Source organism: Mytilus edulis, chromosome 4 (genome assembly GCF_963676685.1).
Source record: "Mytilus edulis chromosome 4, xbMytEdul2.2, whole genome shotgun sequence".
Taxonomy (NCBI): Eukaryota; Metazoa; Mollusca; class Bivalvia; order Mytilida; family Mytilidae; genus Mytilus; species Mytilus edulis.
In genome coordinates, this window is record NC_092347.1 from 75,978,852 (window position 1) to 76,000,974 (window position 22,123).

General features: G+C 34.4%; 3 protein-coding genes across 3 annotated transcripts in view; 2 read left to right on the forward strand and 1 right to left on the reverse strand.

Annotated features, from left to right (window-relative positions):
* LOC139521529 (uncharacterized) overlaps positions 1 to 4,776 on the reverse strand; it is a 58,141-nt gene extending 53,365 nt beyond the window's left edge. Inside the window, exons 1-2 of the mRNA XM_071315005.1 lie at positions 4,716 to 4,776; positions 3,927 to 4,109 (exon numbers count right to left, since the gene is read on the reverse strand). Of these exons, the coding sequence (XP_071171106.1) occupies positions 3,927 to 4,109; positions 4,716 to 4,776 (244 nt within the window). The remainder of the gene's footprint in view (positions 1 to 3,926; positions 4,110 to 4,715) is intronic.
* Positions 4,777 to 11,378: 6,602 nt separating this feature from the next.
* Positions 11,379 to 12,539, forward strand: LOC139521530 (uncharacterized). Its single transcript, XM_071315006.1, has one exon. The coding sequence runs from the start codon at positions 11,379 to 11,381 to the stop codon at positions 12,537 to 12,539; it is 1,161 nt and encodes a 386-aa protein (XP_071171107.1).
* Positions 12,540 to 12,643: 104 nt separating this feature from the next.
* On the forward strand, positions 12,644 to 14,305 carry LOC139521531 (uncharacterized). Its single transcript, XM_071315007.1, has one exon. The coding sequence runs from the start codon at positions 12,644 to 12,646 to the stop codon at positions 14,303 to 14,305; it is 1,662 nt and encodes a 553-aa protein (XP_071171108.1).
* The last annotated feature ends 7,818 nt before the right edge of the window (positions 14,306 to 22,123 follow it).

Genomic DNA, 22,123 nt, shown 5'->3' on the forward strand with positions numbered 1-22,123 from the left:
TATTTTTATTGGACGAGTGAAATAGAATTGTATTCTAATTGTACTTTAAAAGACGTCATATATAAAACTCCACGAAAATGCATTATCAACGTCAGGAAAATGCGATATACGGAGGGTTACTGTGCATAAGAAACTAAAATTGATTACATAGACAATACTGAACTGTTTAGTGTCTTTAAATATCAGCTGTATTTGTACGCGGCTAAGAAACAGATGAAATGGTAGCTTTAGCAAGCTATGGCTCCTGTTTCGAGTCGAGTACAAATACAGCTGATATCAAAAGACACTAACAGTTATTGTCTGTATCCTTCAATGAATTCTGTATATTGTTTGAGCTCTGAAAGAAACAAAAACTCGCATTTTTTGCATTTATTTTCGATTTAAAATCCCTTGATGCTCGCGTAGTAATATTAAAATCACACATTCAGCTGAAGACGGTTTCGCAAAAAAGTATCTCAAATGGTCAACTATAATTCATCGCCCAAGGTGAGTATTTATATATTTTAACATAACATTTGATTTCAACAGTAAAAACAAACAAGAAAACATTGTCCAATTTGCAACAAAAGTGTACAATTTATCCTACGTTTCAGAATTTTGAACCGAATTTGACATTCACTAAACATGCATACTGAAATTGACATGATTGATTTTGTTAAACATTTAAGTTTGAAATCGATGAGTGTCTCAAAAATTACTGCTGTTCAGGTTAGTCTGAACATTGGTTTAATTCTTATTGCTGTAAAAAAAATGGTTGAAAATAAACAGAATGTTTAAAAGTAATCGTAAGTTCGCATTGGAATGCGACAGCAATACACATGCTGAGGTCACGCAGGTTCATCAAACACTGGTCCGGCAGTGGTCGGAGCTTAAAAGCAATATCTGTATAGTATAGAGGTACAGCATATCGATATCTGTAGGGCTGTATCCGTATCTGTATATTAGTGCAGGATAAAATAAAAAATATGTCAAGATGGACACAAAGAACATTTTGTGGAATTATACAAGTATATCATGCTTACAAGAGGTATTTGACCGAAATACCATTTGTACGCATGCTATATTTGTATAAGGATCCCTAAAATTTAAACAAGTTACTAAATATCATGATAATACTGCTGAAATTCTTAATGGAGATCTGAATAAAATTCATATGTGGTCCTCTAAGTGGCTTGTAAACTTTAACTCACAAAAAACAGACACCATGATTGTTTCAAGAAAATCAATAAAACCTAGTCATCCGATCTTAAAAATGAATGACACCGATCTTCAAGAAGTTTCTACTCATAAACATTTAGGTATTATTTTTGCAAATAATGGGTTATGGAATATTCATATTGAATATATAGTTAAACGTGCATATAATAGAATAAATATCCTTAGGAAGATGCGTTTTATACTGAATAGGTTCACTTTAGAAAAAATGTATTTTTCATATATTCGACCAATATCGAGTACGGGGATGTCATTTGGGATAATCAAACCCAATACTTGATTAATAAAGTGGAAAATGTTCAAATTGAAGCTTTGAGAATTGTAACAGGTGGGAATAAATTAACTTCGATACAGATGCTCTATGAGGAAACGGGTTGGGAAACACTTTCGGAAAGAAGGGAAAAACATAAGCTCACTATGTTTTATAAAATGGTGAATAAGGAAACTCCAGATTATTTACAAAACTTGGTACCAAATCAAATAGTTAATTTACATAACCATTTCACTCGTCAGACTCAAAATACTTCGGAAATTCGTACAAGAACTAATCTATACTCCGATTATTTCCTTCCTTCGTCTATTTAATTGTGGAATAAGTTACCAGACCAAACGAGAAATTCTACGTCTTTAAGCATTTTTAAAAGTCGCATAAAAAAACAAATAATAAATGCCCTAATTTTTACTACACTGGTACAAGAATGGGTCAAGTATTGCATGACAGGTTAAGGATGAATTGTAGTTCTCTAAATGAACATTTGTTCAAACGAAATCTAGTAGATTCTTCAAACTGCTCGTGTGGTTTGATCGAGTCTACAGCTCATTTCTTATTGCATTGTAAAAAATATGACGAATTGCGTAATGACATTATTTTCTCAATTAATTATCCAGTCACACTAAACACGGATTTACTTTTATTTGGATCACAAGCTCTGAATTTAGACCAAAATAAGGATATTTTTGGAAAAGTACAAAAATTCTTACTTAAGTGCAAGAGATTTACAAGATAAATTGTTATTCACTATTTTCACTATTTTCACAAAGTTGCATTTCATCTAAACATGTGTATAGTATTTCAGTGTAGTTTTCTTTTTTCTTTCTTTTTACTTTTTTTTTCTTCTTTTGTTGTATTTATTTTCATTATTTTAGAATTATTTTTTTCCTCCTTTCTTTTTCAGTTACATAGTAACTTATTTATTCTTGTTCCATATCATTGTAATATCTGAATCCTGTTATTATTGTGTATTTTGTATGATTATATATTTGTATTGATGATGAATAAATATGTTTAAACTAATATCATGATAATGGACAGATCATAAAATGTTCGGCGAAGTTTTCTGAAATTCTTTGTACAAAATAGAAAAAAATAAAAATAATAATAATAATAATACCGCATACGACACGAAGGTAAGAGACAGTTTTGATGCCATGGGTTGTTTTTTTTTCAATAATATTTGCATACAAGCTATTCTGTACCTAGTCAATTCAAATATGTAATAACATATACCTTCTTGTGTTTCCTTAAGAGAAACTTTGGGTCGAAATTGAGACATTTAATTATAGATTCGTTTATTTAGACAGTTATACTCTATGGATAAACATACCTTACTTTTATGTTTCCTGAAGATAAACACAAGCAGATTTTTGAAAAAGCATTTGTAAAATTTTCTTTATATAATTGTATTTTAAATTTTTATAAGAATGCTCTGGAAATAAATTATTTTTATCAACTTTTTATGATGTTTATTAAACTTATTCATCGATACAAATAATCTTCATTGGAAGTCAAATCCTACGTCATTTTAAAAAACAATCGGACATGGACTTGATTAAAATTTAAATAAGATCAGACGGAAAATGCATCTCTTCGCGATATATCGCTCTTTGACGTCACGAAAAAAAAAACAATTTACGCCAGACACGTCAAACTACACTATAACTGTATTAAACTTTGATCACAATTATTATTTTGGATTAATAATTAAATCCGCTCAAACGGTAACAACTGTCATCAGTTCAATAATTTACCTGGTGATAGTTCCAAAAAACTATAAGCTGCATATAAACCTTAACTGAAGACGAATATTTTCCCATTTTGAGGACAATAACCTAGCTATTTATCTCTTAAACCAGTCAATTAATTTACTGTGGATTTTTTTTCTAGAATCACTGCTTCCAAAATCCGTCCAGATTATATTCTAGGGTTTCCTTTGTGAGCCTAATTTCATTGCTACATGTAGAGCAGGATCTGCTTACCTCCCCGGAGCACCTTAGATTACCCCTAGTTTTTGGTGGGGTTCGAGTTGCTTATTCTTTAGTTTTCTATGTTGTGTTGTCACAGAATATAAGTTCTGCCATAATATTTATTCCAAAGATAGATTATTATGTATCAAAAATTCCAATTGGAATAAATGTTATGTGATATTTATTTCAGAAGCATACTAAAAAGACCGATGCCTCGGAATTTATATCACATAAAATAGATTCCAATAGAAAGTTTTATTACATAATAAATTATCTTTGGAATAAATATTATGGTGTAATTTTTATCTTATGACTGGTATAAAATTTTGACTTTTAACATTTTGAAAATTTGAAATATACTTGGTATCATTCATTAAAATCAAAGTAATCCCGAGAAATTGCTTTATTAACATAATTAACACAAATCAGTCTGAAATTGATGTCCATTATTTATTTAGATTTTTTACTGAGAACAGTGAAATATTCGTAAATACTATTTTTCCTATCCTTAAGTTTTCTCTTTGGCCTGCATACACGGCTGGATTCATTCACTTCATCAGTTTTAATGTGTTCATCATCGGTATCCTTTTCCTTTGTGGGTGAGGGTGATGGCATAAACAAATCTTCAATGCCTAAATCAAATGTATTCTCTTTAATCATGTTATTGTCATCATATGATGATTTAGTTATAAATATAGAGTCACCCACATCATTTTTAGTATTTATTCAGATAGGAAAAAGTATTATATAGTATGTATTCCAATTGGAAAAAGTATTATGTATTATTTATTCCGAATGGAAAAAGTATTATGTAGTATTTATTCCGATTAGAACAAGTAATATGTAATATTTATTCCGATTGAAAAAGTATTAGGTATTACTTATTCCGATTGGATAAAGTATTATGTATTATTTATTCCCATTGGATAAAGAATTATGCAATATTCATTTCGACTGGAAAAAGTATTATGTATTATTTATTCCCATTGGATAAAAGTATAATGTAATATATTTTCCTACCCAAAAACATTATTATATTCAATCCATAACAAATGCCAGAATGGTAAATTGGAATTGACAATAATTATAAGAACAGGTATCATGAAATGGGAAATAATTGTTCACAATGTTGTAGCCATAAAATAATCATTTCAAATTATACACAATTACAGGTATGCATATTTTCATTTATGTCGTCTTTATAGTATAATTTACATTTATACTTCACAGCTGAACTTGTTAACCTAATAACTTACCTTCAACATAGGTTCCATCATTCAGAAACATAAATATATTTTCGTACTCTTCAGCCTCCATGTTTCAGCATGACACATTCAGGTGTTGTGTACAGGTTTATAAATCTAACTCATTAACACTTTTCAAATTACATAATAATCATATAATTAGCATTTAAAACCTGTTTTGATTTAGAATAAAAGCATTTAAAACTTTTTGTGATTTAAACACTAATCAGCATTTAAAAACTGTATAAATCAATCAGGTGTAAACTTCAGTATAACAGGAACATTTGTTATACTGAATCATTCTCATTAACGTATAATATAAGTTCCTAATATCAGTGGAACAAATATAATACAGATGGAAAAAGTATTCCATGACAGAATTTCCGCAGAACATATATTATTATAATATTGTTTCCCAAAGGAACAAATATTATTCGGAACAAATATACGTTGATAGTGTCATGTGTACTATTGTTTATCTGTTTGTCTTTTTCATATTTAGACATGGCGTTGTCAGTTTATTTTCGGTTTTGAGTTTGACTGCCCCTCTGGTATCTTTCGTTCCTCTTTCATTAAGTTTGAATTGACTAATTGACTGATTTCTGTTCACTAACGGAATTATTTTAAAAACTTACCTTTAATTTTTGTAATTTCTTTATGCCTATATTGGGAATCGAACCCGTCCATGAATTATAATACGTGTTACTAACATCAACATATCGACAAAAACATCTGGGCTACCAATCGTTTACGATTTAAAAGTCTATTTTATAGATATAATTGAATATATAATATACATCGGTACACCAAACACACAAGGCTTGTACCTTTATATATACATAACAGACAAATGTATAGTATGAGTTGGTAGCCACGAGGTTTCATGGTTAATTTATATGAGTTAATGGTAAGGACCTGACTGTTAATGTTCAAATCCCTGTAATCCTCTGTTGTCCCTATTCTCTAGTTTTCAACTTTTTGTTTGTTCTTGTTTTGTATGTTATTGTCGATGTTTTGTGTAATAAAAGCGAGTTTTGTCGTTTATTATCGGATTATTGTTGGTTATTCCACATATTTGAAACAAAAAATGATTACATTCTTTAAGTTCATTTTTTTTTATAAATTGATATGATATGATTTCATCTGTTTTACTACATACTTTTACTAATGTTAGTTCGCAAATTCCTATGCTAGAAAATCGTGATATGTTAGAATTAGGCTTCTTGTTAAAATTTTTGGAATAATACTTATCATATGCACTATCTGTATGTTGTTTGCGGGGTTGTTGATCCTCTAACACATTTTCCATTTCCATTTCCAGTCCATATATCACGATAATGACCAGTTTTTCAAGAACTATTATGTTTATTTCATTGAGAAACCATGTTTTGGAAAATTCACATAATTTCAAAATGCCTAAAGCAAACTCGATTAATTGTATTATTTCTATGACAAAGAGTGAGGACCAGTCTTAGTAATACTACCTTTCATTTTAGTGCAATTGTTCAGTATATAAATACTTAATCAAGTTCTCTATAATTTTATAATTAACGAAAACATATAGTAAACAATTCAACAACTTAAATATAATATTGAAAACAGGTAATGTTTTATTAAAGGTACATCTCTCTTCTGAACAAAGAAACCATGTCGCAACGGTAATCATCCGATGGAAACCACGCCCAACCGGTCATTATATTGTAAAAGTTTGTTAACGACCGGCTTTCTAGTCCGTTTTGCTCGGTTAATGACCGATTGAATTTATTACTGAAAAATAATGAATGGCATGTGGCCCCTTTTTATCAAGTGATAGAAGATTATTCTTAACCGATATGAAATAAACTCACTTACAATACCTTCTAATTATGAACAGGCGTTAGTTTTTGAAAAACATTAACACAAAAGTTTGTTATAGATCCAATGGATAAGCGTTGATTCATGAACAACAAACCATTCACGATAATGACCAGTTTTTGAAGAACTATTATATAAATCTATATCACAGAGTCCTGTTATTTGATACAAGACTGAACAGCTAATCAAATATAATAAAAATATCTAGTGAAATATAAACTTACAAACCAATTTTCAATAAGCATGGTTTTATAAGATAATTATTTCTTTTTCATATTTCGACTTACTTGTTGGACAAGCTTGGTTGTATTTGTAGTTGTCAAAGTCGTTATTCTTTAATGCCTGTGATTTATTCAACCTATCAATAAACAAACATATATATAGTTATCAAAGGTACCAGGCTTATAATTTAATACGTTGAAGAGCATTGAGGACCTAAAATTACAAAAAAAAGTTATTAGAGAGAGAGAAAGAGAGAGAGACCAATGAAACATACAACTTAGGTATTTACAACTTAATATCCTGCATATCTGTGCATCCAAACTTAATATTATTGTGCAATGTGAGCAATAACAATCCTATAACTACACAGGTGCCCAAATTTAACGTATTACAACACAACCTGCGTTGATATACATCCCAAATGAATACAGAGCTCTTCAGATTTATCTATATGAATATATTATTCTTCTGTTCAGTTTGGAACTTTTTTGTTTCGATTCATTCAAAATATGTAATCCCTATGTTCTTGATTGTTTACAATCGTAGATCGTATTTTGCGTAACGGGGAAAGGTATCTTATTTAAGCATCCAGATGTTTTTTCAATTACATGAAATTTTATAAAATGTAAGTTCTTATTTGAACAAACAATCTTTTATATGAAATAACTATAGGTTGCATTTCTGTAAATATTGACAATGCAATTTCCCATAGGAACTCCTTTTACGGCTAAAACTGTACCACTTTTACTATGAAATTTTAAAAAAAAATCTTATTCTAGAATTGAAAGTTCATATGCACTGCATTTTTTTTCAAAGGTCAAAATATAGGGCTGTGCGGCATATTTTCAACGTTTATATACCCTGAACTTTTCAGAGTTTAAACTAACACTAATTTTCTTAACTATCCTACCTCGAATGAAGGGTAACCACAGATTTTAATGTAAACAATATGGACGTGTATATTTACTGGTAACATTGCCAAGTAATGTCTCTATGAGATTGAACACAGAGAGCATACATACAAAATTAATTTTCTATGAATATTCTAAATCTCCCCAAAAGAGGCGTGGTTTGAGAAACAGCTGTATTTACAAAGCGCAACCTATACAAACATTTATTCAAATAGAAAACTCTTTAAAATCAGTTTTTTTCACAATAATACTCATTTGTCAGATTTATAGCCTGAAACAAATCCGTGTTTATAATCTAATTTTTGTTTACGAAACATTTTATACCCCCTCCCCTGTTTCAATTTTTAAAAGTATTTGAAAAGGAGACTTTAATTATTGCCAGCTCACCTATTTCCATATTGTCTGATATGAAATGCATAGAACCTGTTTAAAACTGTTTTAATAACATATTGAAAGCAAATCAGAATACTATAAATGTAATGTTTAACAGTCAATCATTACAACATTCAATATCATATAAAGTATCCAATCCAGCCGCTGTCTCCACTCCACATCTAACTGTATGCCTATTTGTCAATAACATTTCACATTTTCTACCTCAAATGGTCAATTTAGAATTCTTGTCACAACAGAATCATCTGTAATCATATATCTGACACTATTCTGTTCCACATTTAATGTTTATTACATGTTTTCATTTTTATCCGGAACAAATTGAACTGGACCGTTTTCTTAAATCACCGCATTTATCGACCACCTTTAATTTATGTGACACCGTCCGCTTCAATATTTCAACGCATGGAAAATGGACGACTTTTCTACTTTCTGAGGAAATCGAGACATACAAGTACGTTTGATTCATTCATAAACTGTGATAAATTATTCTGTTTAACTCCGATATTTTTAGATAAGTGATTTATAAATACATACGAACTGTGAGTTGTTTATTTCCGAGAAGTGAACTGTGAATTCTACTTTCGTTTTTGACACGATTAATAATCTTGTATTTAACTTTCATATTTAATTCGTACACATTGTAAAATATTGTATTTTTATTTCTTTCAGTTTACCAATCTACTGACTACTTGTAACCTTTCTGGTGGAATATATTAATTACAATTTATATAACAAGTTGTGTTCGTTATATATTCATCGAGATTGCGATTGCAGTCACCTGGTTAAACTAGTTTGAGTCCGGCTCAGCATAGTAAATTGACAACAACTTGCCTACACATCTCCTGAACAGGAAATACAACGGAGCATCGTTCGTAGCTGTTACCTTGAGACTACGCAACACAGCTTGTGCGTCCTAGGCAGCAAACCAACAACGTTGAACTAACACTGCCTACAAATAGTTGATTTACATCATGGATCTCAGTCACAAGGAACAACAAGAAGAAGTTCAGCCCCCCGAGGGAGATGTCACTGAAGAACCAGAAGAAAATCCGTCTGAAACAACAAACTTAGGTGAAAGCGCCGAGACTAATCGAGTACGTGAACTTACCGAAAGGGGACAGGGAGCCTTTATAGAAAAACGTGACAAGTTCTATAACGACTTAGAGGCCCTATGGTCAAACCTAGAATCTAGATTATTAGAAACAACCAAGGCTCCTAACGACCTCCAGCAATTGTTAACAGCACAAGATAAAATTGTACAAGCCTGTACTAATTATCGCAGGCTCACAGACGAGTACTTGCAATTTCTCAAAAGTACAAAAACATTAGACAGCCTTCAAGACATTGATACCTGCAAATTATCAACGGATATCCGAATGTCTAAAGTTGACCTGGCAATTGAAGCTTTGCACGAACATCGCCTTACCTTGACAAAGGCTAAATCAACAAAAACGAGGACATCTAAAGGCAAGAAAAGCTCGCACAGTGGGAGCTCACACGCCTCCGACATGTCGAGCCTAGCTAGGAGAAAGCGTGCCAAGGCAGAGTCCGTTATATCAAAGATAGCCTTTGCCGAGCAAGAAGCTGCCCTCCTTAAGCAGGAGGCCGTTTTACAGGAAGAGACCCTATATAGACAAACAGAAATCAAGGCCGAAATGGAACAAGAAGCTATCCGTGCAAAACAAGAGGCCGCTTATAGAAAAGCCGAAGCGGAACAAGAGGCCGCACATAGAAAAGCTCGAATTGAACAGGAGGAAGAGCACATCAAAGCTAAAAAAGAACAGGCGGCCGTTCGCATGAAAACTCAAATGGAACAGGAAGCCGCACGTGCGGTCCGAGAAAAAGCCGAACTTAAGGCCGCTATGAACATTCTCGAAGCAAAAAGAGAAGCTGCAGCCGCAGAAGCCGAGGCTCGTATCCTGGAAGACGACGGCAGCCAAGCAGTTAGCGATCTCCCTGACGAAACGGAAGACCCGCTCCAGCGCGTGCAAGATTTCGTCAATAAACTTCCTGAATCAACTGTTGTAAAGGAAGTAACAGAACCTCAAAGGAAAAGACAAATTCCTGTTAAGATCGAGCTGAGTCACGACGCACCAGCGTTCGTGCCATCCGTGGCACCCAACTTGCTGTCACAGACATCTGCTGTCTTGCCTTCCAATAATAAGTCACCGGAAGTTACCTTTATCCCAGATCTGGGATTAGTAACCGGCATACAAAAACTAGGCCTTTCAGATGAGAGCCCTACTGAACATCAAAAACAGGGTGTTAAAGAAGTGATCCCTGTCTTACGCACAAAACAAGACTTTATAGAAGAGATCCCTGTTTCACACCAGCAACAAATCAACCTTACATCAGAGATAACTAGATTCCTTTTACGCAAGGACTTGCTTTTCTCCCGATTAACAAGCTTTAACGATCGGGCAGAGTCCTTTCATACTTGGAAAGGAAGCTTCAAGAACGTGACTGATGAGTTACAAGTCTCTGACTCAGAACAGATCGATTTACTGATCAAGTGGCTCGGTCCAGAGTCTGCTAAACACGCCATTAGCATAAGAGCGTCGAACGCTAATAATCCTACCATAGGTATACAAAGATTATGGAAGAGGCTTGACGAGCGGTATGGTGCTCCAGAAATGTTGGAAGCCTCTCTCAAGATTAAACTTGCAAAATTCCCTACCTTAACAAATAAGGACAACGCACGTCTCTACGAACTGTCTGACATTCTATCAGAAATAGAATATCACAAGGAAAATCCCAAGCTGGGATGTTTGCTAGCATATTTTGACTCCTCGTCCGGGATAAATCCTATTGTTGAAAAATTACCGTACGGACTCCAAGAAAAGTGGACCACAAGGGCTACAAGATACAAGGCCATGTCCTCGATCAGCGCATAGGACCACCCAGAACTCCATATGCACAACAATTGAAACTTGGTTGGGTAGTGATAGGAGAAACCTGCATTAACAAGCAGCATGTGCCTCTCGAGTTAAATGTCAAAATAACCAACATTTTACCTACAGGACAACCTTCAACGTTTCAACCATGTACAAGCAAATTTGACATTCGGGAAAACTACACAGACCCCGTTAAGAAAGATTTACAATCGCCACTCTTTGAAAAAACAAAGGACGATGATAAGCCTGGAATGTCATATGAAGACAAAATGTTCATGAAGCAGATGGACAACGAATTTGTGAGAGACTCGGAAGGAAGTTAGGTAGCACCGTTACCGTTCCGAGTGCCAAGACAGCCGTTGCCAAGCAACAGACAACAAGCTCTACATCGTGCGAATATGTTAGACACCAGTCTGAATAGAAACCCAGTTAAGCGGGAACATTTTCTTACATTTATGAGTAAGATCCTAGACAACAATCATGCAGAGCTTGCTCCACCATTGCACGAACTTGAGGAGTGCTGGTATTTGCCATTGTTTGGTGTTTATCATCCGAAGAAACCTGATCAGATAAGAGGTGTGTTTGATTCTTCAGCCAAATGTAACGGAGTTTCACTTAACAGCGTCCTGCTTACAGGTCCAGAATTGACCAATGATCTCTTGGGAGTACTGCTGCGTTTCAGGAAAGAAATGGTAGCTGTAACTGCAGACGTTCAACACATGTTTCACTGCTTTGTAGTAAGGAAAGACCACCGAAATTATCTGAGATTTTTGTGGCATATAAACAACGACCTACAAGAGAACCTTGTCGAATACCGCATGAGAGTTCATGTTTTTGGAAATAGTCCGTCACCTGCCGTTGCTACACTTGGACTCAGAAAAGCAGCTCAAGCATCAGAACAAGAGTTTGGCAGTCACGTGACTAGCTTTGTCACAAGAGACTTCTATGTCGACGACGGTCTTGCATCATGTCCTACTAAAGAGGAAGCTGTTAAGCTCATGAAGGACACACAGCAAGCATTAGCAAAATATGGAAACTTACGTCTTCACAAGTTTGCCTCTAATTGTGCGGAAGTTATGTCTGCATTTCATGCCAGTGATTTGGCTTCAAATCTTAAAGATCTAGACTTAGAATGCGACACCAAACCTCTACAACGTAGTCTTAGTCTCAGCTGGGACGTAAACACTGATAACTTCTTATTTCAATTATCATCAGAAAACAAACCGATCACTCGGAGAGGAATTTTATCAACGATAAACAGTCTCTACGATCCTCTGGGATTTTTGGCTCCGGTGATTTTACAAGGGAAACTCCTATTAAGGAAAATAGTACCAGAAACCGTCGATTGGGACCAACCTCTCACTGATGAGACAGCAGATGAGTGGAAATCTTGGAGAGATACTCTAATTGCTATCGAAACATTGCGCATTCCACGTACCTACGTGCCATATCTCAGCAAAACCGCCACGAAGGAGTTACATGTCTTCTCTGATGCATCAGAAAAAGCCATAGCAGCTGTTGCATATCTACGCACGACTGTAGTGGTGAACCAAACATAGGATTCATTCTTGGGAAAGCTAAAGTGGCACCAACAAGTGGTCATACTATCCCACGCCTTGAACAATCTGCTGCAGTTTTAGCAGTCGAGATAACACAGACCATCATGGATAATTTAGATTTACACATAGACACCGTAAAACTCTACACAGACAGTAAAGTAGTCCTAGGCTACATCAGTAACGAGACAAGAAGGTTCTTCATCTATGTCGCCAATCGAGTAGAGAAAATAAGAAAATTTAGCTCTCCAAATCAATGGAATTATGTACCAACTAGCCGTAATCCCGCAGATTCGGGAACTAGGTCCGTACCTGCTCACGAAATTCATAGCAGTGAATGGTTATTAGGACCAAGACAACTTCTTTTCTCAGAACAGAAGAATTCTGAGAACATATATCAGCTAATAGACCCAGAAGAAGATGGAGAAATACGTGCAATTGTTAATGTTGCAAAAACCTTTGCCACACCTGAGCGTAAAGGTATAGGAACTGATAGATTCAACAGATTCTCCAACTGGACATCAGTTGTGCGAGCGATAGCCTTTTTAGAACGTTTCTCCCGTTTACACGGGTCAAAACAGGCAGCACCAGTGACTTCTCCGGAAGGCTTTTTGAATGCCGAAAATTTCATCTTAATATCCGCTCAATATGAAGGTTATGGAGATGACATAGATTGCATTAAACGTCAGGAACAAATTCATAAGCGGAGCCCGATAGCTAACCTTAATCCGTTTTTGGACGAACGAGGACTGTTACGAGTAGGAGGCCGTATTGCCAAATCTGACTTAAACCTCCGTGAAAAGAAACCATTAATCGTCCCTGGACGCCATCATATAGCGATATTATTAGTCCGACACTACCATGAAAAGATAAAACATCAAGGTCGCCACTTCACAGATGGAGCGATTCGTTCCGCAGGATTCTGGATCGTCGGAGCTAAACGCTTGATCTCTTCTCTCATTCACAAATGTGTGACTTGCCGCAAACTAAGAGGAAAAACTGAGTGTCAAATCATGTCTGATTTTCCAGAGGACCGTCTTGAACCGTCACCTCCGTTTACCAACGTTGGAATAGACACATTTGGACCTTGGACAATTGTTTCACGTAAAACACGTGGTGGATACGCAAACTCAAAACGTTGGGCAATTCTTTTCACATGCTTAGTGACTAGAGCTGTTCACATCGAACTAATCGAGGAAATGAGCTCTTCCGCCTTCATAAACGCCGTCAGAAGATTCGCCGCTATCAGAGGTCAAGTTAAGATTTTCCGATCCGACCGTGGAACAAACTTTATTGGCGCAATCGACGATCTTAAGATTGACTCAATCAACGTCGAAGATGGACCCTTCAAGAACTTTCTGTACAATTCTGGTACAACTTGGATCTTCAATCCGCCACATTCATCCCACATGGGTGGAGCCTGGGAAAGAATGATTGGTATCGCAAGGAGAATACTTGATTCTATGCTTATCAACGCAGCTGGAAGGAGTCTTACGCATGACGTTCTAAATACATTCATGGCAGAAGTTTCAGCAATAATCAATTCAAGACCTCTGGTACCAGTATCAACAGATCCAGAGAATCCGCTAATCTTAACACCAGCTATGTTATTGACACAAAAGACCGATTACATCTTCACTTCAGATCAGCTTGGAGAATTCGACAAACGGGATCTATGTCTAGCCGAATGGAGACGTGTACAGGCTCTGGCCAGTGTTGTCTGGTCCCGTTGGAGGAAAGAGTACCTGCCGTTACTACAACCACGATGAAAATGGACCGAAGATCGCCGTGATCTTATCAAGGGAGACGTTATTCTCCTAAAGGACAAAAATCTTTGCCGTACTCAATGGCCAATAGGAGTTATACTAAAATCGTTTAAAGGTTCCGATGAACATGTCCGGAAAGCAGAAGTACGTATAATCGTAAATGGAAAAGCATCCGTCTACACACGACCGATTGTGGACATGATTCTTCTCATCGAGAATGACTGTGTATAATTAATTTTATAGTGATACTTTGGACTTAAATAATCAGATATTCAAGTGTGTGATATATTTGAAATAGTGATATCAGTTAGACATCAGACGGGGAGTATTCTGTTCCACATTTAATGTTTATTACATGTTTTCATTTTTATCCGGAACAAATTGAACTGGACCGTTTTCTTAAATCACCGCATTTATCGACCACCTTTAATTTATGTGACACCGTCCGCTTCAATATTTCAACGCATGGAAAATGGACGACTTTTCTACTTTCTGAGGAAATCGAGACGTACCACTGTCAAGTACGTTTGATTCATTCATAAACTGTGATAAATTATTCTGTTTAACTCCGATATTTTTAGATAAGTGATTTATAAATACATACGAACTGTGAGTTGTTTATTTCCGAGAAGTGAACTGTGAATTCTACTTTCGTTTTTGACACGATTAATAATCTTGTATTTAACTTTCATATTTAATTCGTACACATTGTAAAATATTGTATTTTTATTTCTTTCAGTTTACCAATCTACTGACTACTTGTAACCTTTCTGGTGGAATATATTAATTACAATTTATCAAACAAGTTGTGTTCGTTATATATTCATCGAGATTGCGATTGCAGTCACCTGGTTAAACTAGTTTGAGTCCGGCTCAGCATAGACACAATATACTAGAACTGTTCAAACAAAGCCATATTTGCAATAGTTGTATGTATGCCGATACCAGTCTGAGATATAAATTCACTTAAAATGTTAAAGAGATGACTGCTTACATCTGTTTTTTGCATAACTTTCAATCATAGTTATTGTTTTCTATATCAAGAACTTAAAAATCATAAAATCATAGCATTTACAAGTTGAATTATTTGTTTTATGACCAAGGGGGTAGGCAATTTTCTATGTTTTTTACCCTGGGGCCTCAAATTTCCTAAATTATTCTGCTGTTTCTAGCAATTTGGAATATTTAGTACATATTCAGGATAGAACACACTATTGTAAGTTTTCTTGAGATATTTTTGTATTTCTAGCTTGTATTTTTTATGCCGTAGTGACAAAAAAGCAGATTTATGTATTACGGCTTCATTTTTGGTTATTGACAGGACACAAACACCCCATAAATAATATTTAGGAAGGATCGATGAGTGTCAATGACTGCGAAGAGTAAATATAAACTCTTCTTAACAATTTGACTTACATATATGCAAATATTATGGATTAATTTTGTATTCAGGACTTTAAGTAAACTATGCACACTGTAAACTGTGAATTTATGCTGAGTCGTCATATCTAAGGCTCAGGATTCTATCAATCTTCATGAAATATTTATTAAACTTCATATTTGAGTTAATTTCTTTAAAATCTGTGAGATAAAGCAAATTAAGTTAAATTCTGAATGTTCTCTTTTTTTACCCTATATAGGTTGCATTTCTGTAAATATTGACAATGCAATTTCCCATAGAAACTCCTTTTACGGCTAAAACTGAACCACTTTTACTATGAAGTTTTGAAAAAAATCTTATCCTAGAATTTAAAGTTCATATGCACTACAATTTTTTTTCAAAGGTAAAAATATAGGGCTGTGCGGCATATTTTCAACGTTTATATACCCTGGACTTTTCAGAGTTTAAACTAACACTAATTTCTTAACTACCCATACCTCGAATGAAGGGTTACCACAGATTTTTCAATGTCAACAATATGCACGTGTATATTTACTGGTAACATTGCCAAGTAATGTCTCTATGAGATGGAACACAGAGAGAATAACTGGGAACCAGTATGTAAACAAAATAAATTTCCTATGAATATTCTAAATCTCCTTAAAAGAGGCGAGGTTTGAGAAACAGTTGTATTTACAAAGTGCAACCTGAAGAATGGATAATAATAAAAAAAAAACTTATTAATCAGAACTACTCACGCGTCTCCCTGCAAACAGCTTTTGTTAAAGCTTTTTCCATCATGGCATTTCAAGTCTGAAAAGAATATATAGCTATGAATATGTGATAATTTATTTTGTTTGTCTTGTAAGTTTATTTATTTGTCACTTTTCTCTTTATCTTTAAAATGTCTCATTGTTTGTGACTATAACTTGCATTTAGATAGTTTTAATTTGTTCTCTCCTTTCAATTTTTAAACATTATTATTGTGTTATTTTTCAAAGTAGCTTTTGCATTAAGTTTGTAATGCAGTAAGATATAAACAAGACAATTCGTCCAATAAAATATGCATATCAAAACTATTTTATAAAAAAATTGTTAAGCCTCGGTCACACCTTAAAGCCTCGGTCACACCTTACCTTGGTCTTACCTTACCGGATATCTCGAACGGACACCTAACGGATAACTTTTTTTTCAATCCGTTCATGTCCGTTAGACGTCCGTTCTTATCCGTTAGACGTCCGTCCATATTCGTTGCATGTCCGTTAAGCGTACGTTTTATCCGTCGACGTCCGTTCTGTCCGGAGGAAAATTTTGAGCATGTTCAAAACTTTGAACAGACGTCCAATGGATAAAATGTCCGTTTTGTACGGTACTCGTCCGTTTCGTTTCCGTTTTGTATCCGTTATTTGTCCGTTATACATCCGTGTGAGGTCTAGAAGATACATTCACCAACGGACTTCTACCGGACGTTTAACGGATAAAACTGATGTTGAACGGACGAGAAACGGACTTCTACCGTACATATAACGAATAAAACGGATGATGAACGGATCTGAAACGGATAAATGCCAATTAAAAATTTCGCGTCAGAAATGCCAATTATTGGTATGTCAGATTTTTTAAGGTTCATGAATTCTTATTATTCATAATCGATCTTAGAGTATAGGCACATCAACACAATCAAGCAGTTCTTACTCAGGCCAGACACTGCCCTTTGGCGGAATTTTGAAGAACAAACCAAAACCAGTTACACAGAAACATTTTGAATATTTATGCGATTTACATGTATTATTATTGTCGCCTTTGATTTTTCCGTATATCTTGTTCATCCATTTTATCCGGTACTTTTCCATTATGTGTCCGTTTTATGCGGTACTCGTCCGTTGGATGAACATTCGACATCCGTTCTGTCCGGTACGTGTCCGTTTCTCGTACGTTACATATCCGGTGTGTGTCCGTTATGCATCCGTTACACGTTCGTTGCACGTCCGTTTTATTCGGTCAGTACATCAACGGACTCCCAACGGATAACAATTTTGTCAACGGATAACTTTTATTTTCATCCATTAGTCGTCCGTTCGTGCTATCCGGTAAGGTGTGACCGAGGCTTTACGGATAGCTCGAACGGTCGCCTAACAGATAACATTTTTCAATCCGTTCTTATCCGTTAGACGTCCGTCCATATCCGTTGCATGTCCGTTGAGCGTACGTTTTATCCGTCGACGTCCGTTCTGTCCGGTGAAATTTTTTAGCATGCTCAAAACTTTGAACGGACTTCCAACGGATAAAATGTACGTTGAACATCCGTTAGGCGTCCGTTTTGTACGGTACTCGTCCGTTTCGTTTCCGTTTTGTATCCGTTACTGGTTTGTTATACATCCGTTGGAGGTCTGGAAAATAAATTCACCAACAGACTTCTACCGGACGTTAAAGGGATAAAACTGATGTTGAACGAATGTGAAACGGACTTCTACCGGACGTATAACGGATGAAACGGATGATTAACGAATTCTAAACGGATAAATGCATATTGAAAATTTCAGAAATGCCAATTATTTGTATGGCAGATTTCTTTAGTGTCATGAATTCTTATTATTCATAATAGATCTTAGAGTAAGAGCACGTCTTCACTATCAAGCAGCACTTATTCAGGCAATACACTACCCTTTGGCGGCATTTTTAAGAACAAACCAAAACCAGTTATACAGAAACTTTCTGAATATTTATGTAATTTACAAACATGTATTATTTTTTTATTTTTCCGTATATCTTGTTCATCCGTTTTATCCGGTAGGCTTCCGTTAGATGTTCGTTTTATGCGGTACTCGTCCGTTGGATGTACGTTCGACATCCGTTCTGTCCGGTACGTTTCCGTTTCTCGTTCGTTGCACATTCGATGTGTGTCCGTTATGCATTCGTTGTTATGCGTCCGTTTTATTTGGTCAATACAATTCAACGAATAACAGTTTCGTGAACGGACAACTTTTATTCGTTAGTCATTCGTTCGTACTAACCGGCAAGGTGTGACCGAGGCTTTAGCCATTACTAGAGTATGATATTTACTGTGAAGTGATTTTAAAAAATGTTCTTCAAATCTTAAACTAGATCGATGATTTCACCAAGACGAATAAATGATGACGAACAATAAATATCAACATATACAAACTACCTACAGCAGTTACTAGTATACAATGGGGATTATTGATCGCAAAATTATTCCCTCAATTGTTGAATTTGGAGAAAACAAATTAACATGAGTTTTGTATGAGACAGTATAAATGTCCGAACAGATAAAGCTTTTAGTTGGGAATTTTAGGGTAAACAACTAACGATATTGAATAGATCTGCCAACTTAAATTAATGATAGGTCAATAGTTCGGCAATGAATTGCTAAATTTACACGAGTACTGTACTCAACTCCTACTTTGAGTAATTTTATATATGAGTGTTAGATCCCGACTGCGATCTAAAGAAGCGTGACAATGACCGTAAATTTAAATGTATTATACATCCACCTAAAAAACGGCTATAGAATGTACAATTAAAAAAAATATCATCTGTACTGGCTTTTTTGCTCGCTCGTCAAATATTCATACGTGCACTTTGAAAAGTAAAGGATGGACAACTTTTACAAGTTTCCCTTTCTTCTAAATAATAATGTTATGTTATGAAACATGAAAAACTTTAAGAACGGCGGTTAAAAGTCTGTTATTTAAACGATGTATTCTAGTCCAGATATGCAGGTTAAGATGATCAAATTGAGTGGAAACAACAGTAATTTTCTGTCACTCATTTGTAAATCACCATATAACTAAAAAACATATTTCTTTCAGTGCTATGAAAGATTTTGCTAATTTTAAAAACCAATTTAAAACACAAAAGTACGTATTTTTCTTGTAAAAAGTTATATGTTACAGTTGCATTAACTTACAGTTAATTTTTAATTTAAAAATCGTATATATTCGCAACGATGCTAGTTAAACATTGACTTCATAAGTAGTTAAAATATTAGTAGTATAAAAATGATTGCTTTTGTTGTTAAATTACGCCAGTTTTTTACTATTCTTAAATGACCAGTTTTTATTGCTGGAGGAGCTGGCAGTGCCTTGATAGAACCACTGAACTTTCGAAAACAACTGGAAATCAAACGGTCAATTGCATACACATTATATTTCTTAGTTTATAAACAGAGATCGCTATGTAGTTGTTTATCCAAAAACTCAACCAATAAGCACCAAAAGCGTATCGCTGAAGAAAAGAACATATGACTAAACAGAAGTTTTAATAATGATTTTCATTTTAGCTTCATGAAACAAATAGATTTACTAAAAACTAAACCTAAACTAAAATACATGTATGAATTTTATTATAGATTTTCTTGACCATGATTTTGCATTATAATTGTATGGTAGAGGTACCAAATAATATTATCATTTAAGGTATTAAGAAAACCAAAGTGATATTTTAGAAGAAAATCTGTAATGCATTCATTGAAAATTGGCAATTTAAAGAAAGGTTATGTACCGTAAGAATGTTTAATTGGTAATATCATATTGTCTTGGCGCATACATCCCATAGTTTGTTTGGTGTGTTCGAGCCTTTGATTATGCTCTTTATAATTGAATTTCCGTTTTGAATTTTCCTTGGTGTATTGTAGTTATTTTGTTACTTTTTACTCTTATGAAGAATTGCTTTTTATAAAAAAAAAAAAAAAACTAAGATAAAAAAAGGAAATTCTACATTTCCGTTCTTAATTTGACTAAAACTTAATCTGAACAATAATAAGATAATGTTCTTTTGTCCAGTTGTTGTCTCCTTGACACATTCCCCATTTGCATTCTCAATTGTAATAAGTAAAATATGTCTTTCCACATTGCAGTGATTTGCTTGCTATAATTTTTTTTTTTATTGTTTTCTTATGACAACCTCTGCGATTAAATATAATTCATTGAGATTAATGATTTGATATCCACAAACGACAAGGTTACATTTTAGAACTGCACGATGATGCATCTTATAGCCCGAATCAAATAAACATATGACTGAGTAAATTCATAGTATGTTTGAAAGACATTTATCTTAATCTGTAAAACACATGATTTGATATCGGAACTATTTCATTTTGTTTTGCAAGAAGTAAGATATACTCACCTTTCAATACAACCGTTTCGTTGTTCGGAGAAATGTCCAAATAGCAGGAGCAATCTTCACGTGATGGATTGCAGTAGCTTTGGTTTCTTTCATTCGTCACAAAAGCATATCCATTATAGGTATTACAAATACATGTTCTGTCGGATGATGTGTTGCCTATTTCATATGTCGTCTGACCTTCGCTGTTGCAAAGTGATTTTAAAAAGATGCAGTCGCTATTTCCGGTCGTCTCAAATATAAAGGGTTGGTATCGAGTGATACTACATGTTGCTCTGTTTAAATTAGGTTGGAAGACGTATTTATAACCTGCAAATATATGTCAATAAAGTTCAAAATTAATACATGTATTTGAAGATACAAATATGATTTTAATCCATTGAATAATATACAATTATGGCCCGTTGAAAAGGTGAATATCCAAAATTGTTAATTTACGTCTGTGACGTCATTTTCATGGGAGATAACTCGAGTGCAAATCTAGACACACAAAAGGTAATTCGCCTGTGAATAATAGGGTTATTCACCGCTGGTGGTAATTGTAAGGGTTATTCGTCCTTCCTTGCCATGAAATGAAAATTAACTGAGTTTTTTCATGTCACGTGATAATATGTTACCCAATAGAATTGTTTGTAATATATGTAAGGTATAATAAATGGTATTATTCAATGAATTAATATAAAAAGGAAGATGTGGTATGATTGCCAATGAGACAACTGTCCACAAGAGACCAAAATGACACAGACATTAACATGTATAGGTCACCGTACGGCCTTCGACAAAGAGCAAAGTCCATACCGAATAGTCAGCTTTAAAATGCCCCGATAAGACAATGTAAAACAATTCAAACGAGAAAACTAACGGCCTTATTTATATAAAAAAAATGAACTGAAAACAAATATGTAACACATAAACAAACGACAACCACTTAATTACAGGCTCCTGGCTTGGGACAGGCACATACATAAATAATGTGGCGGGGTTAAACATGTTAGGATCATATTTATATCTTCAAATCTTTTTTAATTTTGTTCTACAATTCTGTTAATCGACATTAAACATTATTATAATTTACGTTAAAATGACATGTTTTGTTTGGATAATACGAGGGTGTTAATTTACTCTATCACGTGGCTAAGCGGGTGACAATTTTTTTTAATGTTACCTTCTCGTCCTGACCATTCAAAAATCGACAACGAAAAGAGCAATGAATTGAATTAACATCAAGTTATTAAATGCAATGCTTAAGTTCTGTGTGTTGGTTCAGATTTTATTATATGACTGTCAAAATA